Source organism: Haliaeetus albicilla, chromosome 8, assembly GCF_947461875.1.
Source record: "Haliaeetus albicilla chromosome 8, bHalAlb1.1, whole genome shotgun sequence".
Lineage (NCBI taxonomy): Eukaryota > Metazoa > Chordata > Aves > Accipitriformes > Accipitridae > Haliaeetus > Haliaeetus albicilla.
This window is the reverse complement of record NC_091490.1, coordinates 42,754,600-42,764,987: the sequence shown is the minus strand read 5'-3', so window position 1 is coordinate 42,764,987 and position 10,388 is coordinate 42,754,600. Positions and strand designations below refer to the sequence as shown.

General features: G+C 68.0%; 2 protein-coding genes across 3 annotated transcripts; both read left to right on the top strand.

The window, feature by feature from the left end:
* Positions 1-4,408: 4,408 nt before the first annotated feature.
* On the top strand, positions 4,409-5,827 carry JUND (JunD proto-oncogene, AP-1 transcription factor subunit). The gene has a single exon (XM_069790392.1). The coding sequence runs from the start codon at positions 4,555-4,557 to the stop codon at positions 5,536-5,538; it is 984 nt and encodes a 327-aa protein (XP_069646493.1). The 5' UTR covers positions 4,409-4,554; the 3' UTR covers positions 5,539-5,827.
* Positions 5,828-7,284: 1,457 nt separating this feature from the next.
* CIST1 (colon, intestine and stomach enriched 1) lies at positions 7,285-10,245 on the top strand. Of its 2 annotated transcripts, none has more exons than XM_069790389.1 (4): positions 7,285-7,516; positions 8,946-9,407; positions 9,835-9,980; positions 10,066-10,245. In XM_069790389.1, the coding sequence occupies exons 1-4, from the start codon at positions 7,459-7,461 to the stop codon at positions 10,111-10,113; spliced, it is 714 nt and encodes a 237-aa protein (XP_069646490.1). In that variant the 5' UTR covers positions 7,285-7,458; the 3' UTR covers positions 10,114-10,245. The 2 variants fall into 2 exon arrangements, with proteins under 2 accessions (XP_069646490.1, XP_069646489.1); XM_069790388.1 differs by having other exon boundaries at positions 7,288-7,516; positions 8,940-9,407; positions 10,066-10,244.
* The last annotated feature ends 143 nt before the right edge of the window (positions 10,246-10,388 follow it).

Below are 10,388 nucleotides of genomic sequence, written 5' to 3'. Positions count from 1 at the left end.
CTGGAAACTCGGTCTCAACGTAAACACCCGTGTGGCATTTTAACAAAGCCCAAGCTGAGCCCTGTGTCAGACTTTCCCTTCCCAACCTGCTCCCTCCCTTTCGAGTCCCTCCAGCCACAGAAACTCCATGTGTTACAGCTGCCCTGGTGAAAAAGGAAACGACTGCAGCGCTGTCTGGATTTAAGGTCTGTTCTGGCTAGATAAATCTTCACCGCAACAATGGGACCTTTGGCTTCGGCTCAGGGTAGAGTCCTCCAAGTATGCCTTATCTCCTGGCGAAGCTCTGGGGTCAGGTGTTGGAGCTCGTTAAGTTCTGCTTTTGTTTAATTACAGCCTTCCCTGCTTGTCTCCCCCCTTCCTTTTTCCACCTCTGTAGGAAAATTTTTGTCCCATGCTGTGGCGCAGCCCCTGCGAGGGCAATTGGCCCCACGTGGCAGCAGGTTGGGTGGAAGATGGCTCCATGTAAGAGCGGCATCGAGCCTCGGCATCGATGTGACGCTCATCTTTGGGCCTTTCTGCCCCAAAAACGGGTGTCTGGGGCTGTCGTGTGCTCCAGCCCTGCCCCACAGCAGCGCAGCAAGGGGTGTGGGGAGGCGAGCCACAGCTGAAAAAAAAAAAAGGCAACCCAAACCCCAAACCAGGGAGGAGCAAGATAAAAGCAACAACCAGAGAGGAGGAAAAAGGTCTGAGCCTTGCTGCCGGCGTGGGTGGGTGTGCGCAGCCTGGCAGGGCGAACGTGTCCCGGCCGGAAAGACGGGCTGGGTTGGGGGGGGACCAAGCAAAGGCCACCGTGGAAACCCTCCCTTGCTCCTTTTCCCCTTGATGTTTTCATGGTGGCCGAGCTGGTGGCAGCTCCGGCAGCCGTGGGGCCGTGTCTCCGGCGCTGGTGCTGTGGCATGGCGCTGCTGGCCGCCCCACGGTGACTCATAACTTCTGTGCCTCGCCGGGGAGGCAGCACAGGAATAGTTACACACCAGCCGCCTGCGACGCGGAGGGAGTGGCTGCCGAAATATTTCAGGGTTGCGCTAAGCAACTAAAAATACACGTCAAACCCTCCTCCTCTTCCTTTTTCCTTTTAAAACGTGTTTTCTTTCTTTCTATTTTTTTTTTTTTAAGTTCTTGTTTTTGATTGTTGGAGGCCCCTGCGTCTGGGGGCAACGCGGCCCCTCGGGGCTTCCTTGGGGACCTGTGTGGGTTTGGGGCAGGCGCTGGCGGCCGGCGACTTCTTGTTTTCCCGGCTTGGTTCCTCTCTCCCTCCCTGCGGCGATGACTAAGAGGCGGCTTCCCCTGTGTGCCCGGTGCCCGGGGTGCAAATCCCGGGGTGGCAAACGCTCTCCTGCTTGTTCCCATTCTGGGGGAAGGCTCGGTGTGCCAGGAGGGCAGGGGGATGCAGGTGCATCCACAGTAACTCGTGGGCATCTCGGCATCTTGCTTTGGGTCCTGCCCATGTCCTCGGTCAGAGCTGTGAGTGTCAAGCGCCAGCGCGGCACCTTGTCTCGGCTCCCGGCTGGAGCGGCGGAGCGGGATCGGGTGCTGCCGGTGTAATGGAACCAGTTGCACTCAGGGAACGGTCCCGTTGGGGCCGAGGAAATGGGGAGAGCAGGAACCGCGTGGGGACCCACCGCACCAGCTCTGGTGAACGTGGCCCCGCTCAAGGCTCGTCGTGCCTCGCCGAGGTCCGGCGGCGGCGGCGTGGGTTCATCCGAAATCCTTGCTGCCTGCTCCGGGGTAAATATAGCCCGGCTGGCAGGTGGCAAGGCGCAGCGTGACTCAGTGGGCGCTCGCGGGGCCGAGCTGGGCTCCGACGCCTCTGGGAATAGCAGCTTCGCTCCCCAGCCGAGGTGATGGTGGCACTCGCCACCGGCTCCGTGGACGGGGACCGCCCCACTCGTGCTCCTCACGGGTCTGCCCTCCCGGCAGGCGGAAGGGGCCGATGAATCATGACCCTCATTAAACGCTCATTAGGAAAATGAAGATGCCGGCTTGCCGCGGGCATCGGGCTGCCACCTGCGAGGCAACCTGCGGTGTCTCCGGTTTGGGGACAAGGGACGTGCGGGACGAGCACCAGCGGTGACAGGGTGGGAGCATGTGGGGGGGGGACACACAACAGCGTGAGCACCCCGGGGTGCTGCGACCCTCAGGACAAGATGCCGGGGGGCGGTGGGGTTTTGCCGGCGGCTGGCCCCGGCCGGAGCGCGGCTCGTGGCTCGCATCCCTGGCCACCGGCCAGCCGCTCTTCCAAGGGAGGCCCTGGGGCCGGTTCGTTCCTCCCTGCAACCGATTAAAGCACCTACGGCCAAAGCTGGTTCTCATTTCGTCCCGCCGCAGCCCGGATTGCGATGGGCGGGGGGACACAACACATGGCACATGGGGGTGCCCGTGGGGCGTACACCAGTGACCGTGGGGTGCAGGCAGCCGTGCCCACGGGTGCATTCCCAGCCCGGGATGGGGGATCCCTGTGCGGTGTCGGGGTGAAGGGAGCTGCCCCCCGCCCCGGTCCCTGTCTGTGTGTGTGTGTCCGTGTCCCCCCCCACCCAAGTCCTTGTCCCTCGCTGGCCGGGTTTCGTCAGGACGGAAAGTCTGAACCTGCCGGTCCAGCCGCCGGCCGCACCCCTAATGACGGGTTTGCAGCAGAAACATGGACGGCGCCTTCACCTGGGCGCTCCTCACCGGCTCGACCCGCCGAGGACACCGGCGCCTCTGCCACCCTCCCGGGGTCGGGACACCGGGGCTGGCGGGGATGGGAGGACGCCAGGCACGGGGCTTGGTCACGCTCTAGTTTATTTGAGGTTTAATCGACTGAGTTTATTTGGGATTTAATTAATTGCAGCTGTGGGGGGAGGGGAGGTCGACGTCAGTCTCGTGCCTCGGTTTCCCCAGTGCCGGCACCGCGTGTCCCGGCCCCATCCTGGTTGTCACCTGTGTTCCCTGCGCCCTCCCCGCAGCCAGGGCTGAGCTGTGCCGTGGCCTGTGCCGTGTGCCGTCCCCGTGCCCGATGCCGTGCCGTCCCCACGCCGTGGCCCGCTGCGCCAGTCGGCTGCGGTCGGGCATGCCGGGACACGGGCTCCTCGCTGCCCTTGCCCGCACCGGGAGGGCAGAGGGCACAGGGCCGACGCGGCACCGGCACAGCCGTCACCTCCGGCCTGGCGCTGTCGGCACAAGGTCCCACCGGGCCCCCCGCTCCCCCCCAGGGCTGCCACCGCTGATTTATCGCCCTCGTTAGCGCAGGCCTGGAACCATCTGGCTGCAATTAGAGGCGGCTCGGCGTCACCCCGGCCCCGGCGTCCCTGCGGTCCTGTCGTGCACCGCGTGGTCCGGGGGGGGCGAGCGGTGCCGGGACCCCTCGGCCTGCGCCGCGGGGGCCGCATCCTGCCGGTGCGGGGGGTTATCGGCGGTGACGTCAGCCGCTGACGCCGATCCACCCCCTCAGCCGCCCGCGGGCTTGGCCGGCCGTGACGTGCGCCATCGCCGCCACCGCCGCCGCCGTTGCCGCCGCTTAACTCTTTCCCCGCTGCCGGTTGAGCGGGGGCCCATGGCGGGGGGGGACACCAGGCCCAGTTGACCCACCGTGCCGCAGCACCGGGCCCAGCCGGAGCAGGCCGGAACCGCGATGGCGTGACCCCCACGGTGAACCGCGGTCGGCCGCCCGCCACGCGGCCGTGCGCACCGGTGCTCGCTGGGCAAACCCCACCGTCCCCGGTGCTACCGGGGGACGCACCGGTGGCAAACGTCGGGGCTGCGGTGCCGGGGAGGGGGGAACACGGTGAGAAGGGAGGTGCCGGGGACACGCACGCCACGGCGGCCCCGTCCCACCGGGACGCGGACCGGGTGGGCAGGCCCCGGTGTGCCCGGGTACCGAACAGCCCCGCTGCCGGTGTAGCCGTCGGTCCGGCCCGCGGCGTGGGGGGCGGTGGTGGTGTGTGTGTGTGTCACGTCCTGGCCACCCCCGGAGGGTCCCGCCGGGGCGTCCCGCTGCGTTTTATTGATTTATCGCGCCCTTTTCCCGACGGTTCCCGGTGCCCGGTTCCCGGTGCCCGCCGAGGCCCCGCCCCTCCCTTTGTGCCCATCAGCCCCGGCGGGGCGCGCGGCGCGCCACGTGACCGCCCCTCCCCCGCCCCTGACGTCAGCCCAGGGGCCCTCGCGCTGTTGTCCCGTTTACCCTGCCGGTCGCCGGGGCGACCGGCGGGGCCAAGGAGGTGGGCGTGGCCCCGCCTCCCCGGGGCGGAGGCCCCTCCCCTTCTTTATGCAAAGGACGGCGGGCGAGGACGTCATCTGCAACCAATAGGAGCTCGGCGCGGTGAGGTCACCGCGGCGGCGCCGCCTATTTAAGGCAGCGCGGGGGCCGCGGCGGCGGTAGACGCGTGTGTGCGCGCGCGCAGGAACCGGGTGGCGGCCGGTGCTTACCGGCGCCTTTTTTCCCCCCCCTCCCCTCCCCCTCCCCTCCCGTTTGCCCCGGCGGCGGCGTTCGCCCCGTTCCTTTTCTTTCCTTCCTCACCACCCCCCTCTTCCCCCCCGCCCCGGCCCCGTTCCCCCGCAGCCGGGCGGGGGAGGAGGATGGAAACACCCTTCTACCATGATGATGTGTTGAGCGGCCTCGGCAGCGGCTTCGCCCCGTCCTCCGGTAGCAGCGGGCTCCTCCTGCCCTTCCCCGGCGGCGGCAGCATGATGAAGAAGGACGCTCTCGGAATGGCCTTACCGGAGCAGGTGGCTGCGGCTTTGAAAGCACCGGGTTCGGCGAGCGGCGAAGCGGCGGGATTGCTGGGTTCGGCCGAACTGGGTTTGCTGAAGTTGGCGTCTCCCGAGCTGGAACGGCTCATCATCCAGTCCAACGGGTTGGTGACCACCACCCCGACCAGCGGGCAGTTCCTCTACCCCAAAACGGCCGCTTCCGAGGAGCAGGAGTTCGCCGAGGGGTTCGTGAAAGCGCTGGAGGACTTGCACAAGCAGAACCAGCTGGGCGGCGGCGCGGCGGGGAGCGGCGGCGGCGGCGGAGGAGGCGGCGGCGGCGGCGGAGGAGGAGGAGGAGGCGGCAGCGGTGCGGGCGAGCTGCCCGCCGCCGGTCTGGCCCCGGAGCCTCCGGTGTACGCCAACCTCAGCAGCTACCCGGCGGTGAGCTACGCCGCCGATCCCGGCCCCTTCGCCGCGCCTCCTCCGCGGCTCCCCCCGCCGCCGCCTCCACCTCCTCCGCCGCCGCCACCGCCGTTAAAGGACGAACCTCAGATCGTCCCGGAGGTGCCGAATTTTGGGGAAAGCCCACCCCTTTCCCCCATCGATATGGACACGCAGGAACGTATCAAGGCGGAACGAAAAAGGCTGAGGAACCGCATCGCCGCTTCCAAATGCCGTAAGAGGAAGCTGGAACGAATCTCCCGCCTGGAGGAGAAGGTGAAGAGCCTCAAGAGCCAGAACACGGAGCTGGCCTCCACCGCCAGCCTGCTCCGGGAGCAGGTCGCCCAGCTCAAGCAGAAGGTCCTCAGCCACGTCAACAGCGGCTGCCAGCTCCTGCCCCAGCACCAGCACCAGGTGCCGGCTTACTGACCCCCCCCGCCTCCCCCACGGGGGGGGGGAACGGGACCGAGGGGAATTCCCCTCACGTTTCCCCGCGAACGGACTTGAGGGGAGGGAGAGGACGGTGTTCCTGAGGTGGGGATGGCGGGGGGGGGGGGGGGGGAAGCTGTGGGGGCTGCCCAGCAAAAGGACTGAAGGGGAGCCCGAGCCGACCCCCTCCCCACACACAAAGTCCCCACCCGCGCCCCCGCCGGGACTGGCGGGCCCCCTGCGCCCGAGACATTCCAGTCAGGCCCCCAGTAAAACCCCGCGACACGGAGACCCGCCTCTCGCTGTCTGCTGCGCCGAGGGGGGGAGCGGCGCGGGGTGGGTGGGTTGGTTGGGGGGGGGGGTTGATTTTTGGGGGGGGGAGGAAGGAACGGATGGGCCCGGCGGAGCCTGGCGCGGGCAGGAAGCGGCGCGGCCGGCTGCCATCTTGGGGCGGGTGGGGGAAGGACGGGGACGGGGGGTTGGAGACTGGGGGGGGGGGGGGGGGCCCTGGGAGACCCTGGGGGGAGTGCGAGGGGGGGCTAGGAGGGTGTTGGGGGGGCTCTGGGGTTGCTGGAGGGTGTTGGGGAGGCTCTGGGGTTGCTGGAGGGTGTTGGGGAGGAGGGATCTCATTTGGTGGTAGTGGAGGGTTTGGATGTTGGGAGGTGTTTGGGGTTACTGGGGGTCCCTTGGGGGGTGTTTGGGGTTACTGGGGGTCCCTTGGGGGGTAGGGGGGGTGTTTGGGGTTACTGGGGGTCCCTGTGGGTATGGAGGCGGGGAGGGGAACCCAGCTGCTGGTCCTGGCTGTGGCTGCTGTCCTGCCAGAACTCTTGGGGGGCAGCTGGTGCCTCCATGGGGTGCTTCACCAACACCACCACCCACCCCACACGCACTGTCCTGGCACCCTCGGGTCACCCCACGGGACCCGGTTGAGCCCCAGCAAAGGCTGGGCCTCCGCAGCTCCTCCCCGGACTTCGGCAACCGGCCTTCGCTTCCCGGCACCATGGTCGCTGCTCCTCCTCCTCCTCGTCCTCTTCGTGTCCCCCACCTGCGAGGCCTGGTCCCCGCTCCATCCCACCGAATGGCACCCGAGGGACAGACCCTCTTTTCCCTGGAGCGTTTGGGGACGGTGGCACTCGACAGCAGGGAGATCGGCCTGGCAGCCGTTGGCCTGCACTGGCCTGTTTCAGCCGTGGCGTGCCGAGCTGTGCCATACTGTGCCAACACCCAGGATCGCCCTGCTGGCAGGCAGCCCGGCATGCTGGGGCCCTGCCATGGGTGGTGGCGGGGGAGAGCGCAGCCTCCCCGGGGACCTGGTACGGTGCCGGGCCGGCTGCGGTTTGCTGTGCGGAAGCGCCCTTCCCCGCCGCGCGGAAGCAGCCCTGTCCCGGCATGGCCATGCTGCGCCCCGGATGTGGTGTTATTTCGGCACGGAGACAGACGGGGTGGTGCCCCCCGGTCGTCCCCCCAGCGCAGCCCCACGGCTGCCTCCAGCAGCAGCTCCGGTGTCCCCATGTCCCCACATGCCCACATTTCCAGGTCCCTGTGTCCCCAAGTCCCTGTGTGCCAACATCCCCAAGTCCCAAAATCCCGATGTCCCCAGATCCCGTTGTCCCCACGTTTCCCATCCCCGTGTCCCCACCCTGACCCTTGTCCTCCTCGGGGTGATGCAGGCAGGGTTGGTGCCTGGGGTGGCCTCATGTTCCGGGGGAAACTGAGGCACGGTATGTACGTGTGTGTCTGTGTTGCCGGACCGGGTTGGGGGGGGGGTGTGTGTGTGAGATCCTCCCGGGGTCCGCAGGGTCCCCGGGGCTGCGGCACAGTCCCGGGAGCTGGCAGGGAGCGTTGGCAGGCGGGATCGCCCCCGCCTCCCCCGGGGCGGATAAAGGCGGCGGGTGGACGGTGTGTCCCCGGGACGGCGGCATGGCCCGGGGCCCGCTCCTCCTGCTGCTCTGCTGTGCCTCTGCTCTGCTGGCTGCAGGTACCGGGGGGATGGAGTGTGGGGGGGGGCACCGGGTGGTCCCGGGGGGGGGGGTCACTTGGGGTTTGTGCACCCCACGCACCGAGGAAGGGGGGGCTGTGTGCTTCCCGGTGGCACCGGGAGGTGGGTCCGTGGCCTTCCCCCGTCCAGCCCTGCAGCACCGGGCGGTGGGGGGCGTCCGGGAGGTACCGGGCAAAGGGGGGGGTGGGTGTCCGTGTGCTCCCCCGTGCCCTGCACTGGTGGGCTCAGTGTGCTCTGGGGCCACCGGGCACTGGAAGGGAGGGGGGGGTCCATGTGCTGACTGGCGCTGGGGTCACCGGGGGGGGTCCTGCCCCGCTCAGCCTGGGCCCGGGGGTTGCAGTGGGGCCGGATCCAGCCCTACGTGGGGCAGCTGGGGACATGTGGCGCAGGGGTGGGCTGCACACACTCCCCGGGGGGTCCGGGGGGGGGGGCACTGGGGACTGAACCCCCAGGGATTCACCAGGCTGGAGGCGAGCACCCTGCTCCTCCCCGCAGCTGGCAGCGCCGTGGGACAGGATACAACCCCGGTGCTGCCAAACCGGCTGGGCCGGCTGGCGCTCGCGGTGGCGTGGGTGCTCCGGCACCGCCTTGGCATTCTGGGGGCAAAGGGCCTCGGTACCCTGTGCGGCTGGTGGCCCTCCTGCACCGTGTTCCCCCTGTTTCCAGCCTGGGTCCTCAGCAGCCCTCACCCTGCACCCCGAAGTGCCTCGGCTCACCTGTCTCGGCAGGGAAGCTGGCACCCAACGCTGGGTGCTTGGCCCTGGGTTCACCGCCATCCTGGCATAAGGTGGCAGCTGGGTGGGAACGGCCTGTCCCGGGGGGCCTGGCGGCTGTGGGGACCCCCAGCACCCAGCCACATGCCGGTCCCCCGGGTGTTGGCGCTGGGTGCTGGCTCTGCCCTGTGGTATTTTGCTCCGGTGTCCCCCGGTGGGGCCAGGCTGGACCCGCTCCTCCTCTTGTGCAAACAGGACTCTGGCGGATAAGGGCACTGCCAGCACTGCCCAGCAAATGCTGCCGTGTCCCATGTGCCCATGGCGAAGCCCCCCTCACGGCCCAGCCCCAAGGGTGTCCAGTGGGTGCCGCAAGTGCCGGGCTGGCACATGTCCCTGTGCCGTGGCACGTGCCCGCTGCTGTCGCGTTGCTTTGCTCGTCCCCAGCGGCTCTGTGCCCGTGCTGCAACAGCTTGGGAGGCTCTTCCTGACCCTGGATTTCTGGGATCTGATAATGGCTAAATCCCAGTTTTCTGGTCCTCTGTATATGGTGAAACCACCTGGAAAATGAGCACCGCAAGGCTGGGAGCTGGGGCAGGCACCGCTGCCCTTTCTGGAGCCCTGCCTGTCCCCCCCCACCCACCAGGGCCCTGCCATGTCCTTGCTGACCAGTTCTCTCCTCCACACTTCAGAGTCAGGACATGGCATCGATGCCAGCAGCCCAGTGTCTCTAAGCAGCTCAGGGATAACTGTGGTACCGTCTCCATCCATGACATCGGCATCAGCAACACCATCTCCACCCAACACGACCACGGCACTGTCTCCATCCACGAAACCGGGCTCAACCACACCTTCATCTCCACTCAACACGACCATGGCACTGTCTCCATCCACGAAACCCAGCTCAGCAACACCTTCATCTCCACTCTACATGACCACGGCACTGTCTCCATCCCACCCAACTGTTCCCAGCTCCCCAGCCACAGGGCATCCATCCAGCTCGACGGCAGCACCAGCCCCGACCTCACCTGGACCCTCCGGGCCCCCTCCTGCTCCCAGCTCGCCAGCGCTCACTGTGAGCCCCAGTCCCACCAGCACCTTGGCCACCAGCTCCAGAACAACACCGGTCATTGGCACCAGCACCGCAGCTGGCAACTCAGGTGAGAGCCAGGCTGGGGGGGCACTGTGCAGGCAGGGAGCCCCCAAACCTGCCCATGGCCATGGGCATGGCAGCAGCCCCGGGTACCCCCTAGACCCCCCACTCAGGGGCTGTGCCCAGAGCCCCCCTAGGCTGCCTCGTCCTCCTTGGGGGGGGGATTTGAGAGCTCCCCCTTTCTCCCCCAGCCTCTGTATAGCAGGACCCCAGCCAGGGAGGGTGGGGGGGCCCCAGATTGGTCCCCCGTGGGTGGAGGTGACATGGGAGCTGGGTGCCAGGTCTGTGAGCGGTGGGATGGTGGTGGTGGGGGGAGCTGGAGCCAGTCCTGAGCCCCCTTCTCGCCCTGAGAGCTGCCGCCGTGGTGCTCGGAGGCCGGACACAAGGCTCGGCAGTGCCGGGGGGGTCACAGGGTGCCTGTCTCACCCCTGCAGCGCAGCCCCCTGCCAAGCCTGACCCCGGCGTGGTCATCGTCATCTGCCTCTTTGTCTGCGTACTGGTGGGGGAAGCAGCGATATTGCTGGTGTGGCTGTGCCGGCGTCGGACCCCCGGCTTCCATCACCTGGACGAGGTGCCCATGGTACATGGAGGGGGGGACCGGGGAGCAGCGGGGGGGCCAGTGGGGCCAGGCTGTGGGTGCTCACCCTGCTCTCTCTCTTCCTTAGAGCAAGGTGACAGAAGGGTCCCCCATCACCCACCAGGCACCCAGATGACCCCCCCCCCCCCAGCCCCCCAGGCTCCCCACACGGCTGAATAAAGAAGCTGCTGCCTTGGCTCTGGTTTCCCGCTTGTCGTATGCTCTGCTCCCCGCCTAGGGAAAACCCCCGGTCCCGGGGGAGAGGCCCTGACAGTTTTCGGGGTCCCCCACACCGGGCTGGAGACCCTGGGGTGCCCCTAGGCCGGACAGGGTGGGTGCGGGTTGCGGTGCAGTGGTGCGCAAGGTGGTGGGGGCCGCGTAGGCCCCCCCGGCGGGGTGGGATGGGAGGGA

Bases quoted from the DNA above. Each gene is read 5' to 3' on its own strand.
- JUND (XM_069790392.1), top strand. From the start codon at position 4,555: ATGGAAACACCCTTCTACCATGATGATGTGTTGAGCGGCCTCGGCAGC.
- CIST1 (XM_069790388.1), top strand. From the start codon at position 7,459: ATGGCCCGGGGCCCGCTCCTCCTGCTGCTCTGCTGTGCCTCTGCTCTG. The intron at 7,517-8,939 runs GTACCGGGGGGA...TCCACACTTCAG, and splicing joins CTCTGCTCTGCTGGCTGCAG to AGTCAGGACATGGCATCGAT. The intron at 9,408-9,834 runs GTGAGAGCCAGG...TCACCCCTGCAG, and splicing joins CACCGCAGCTGGCAACTCAG to CGCAGCCCCCTGCCAAGCCT.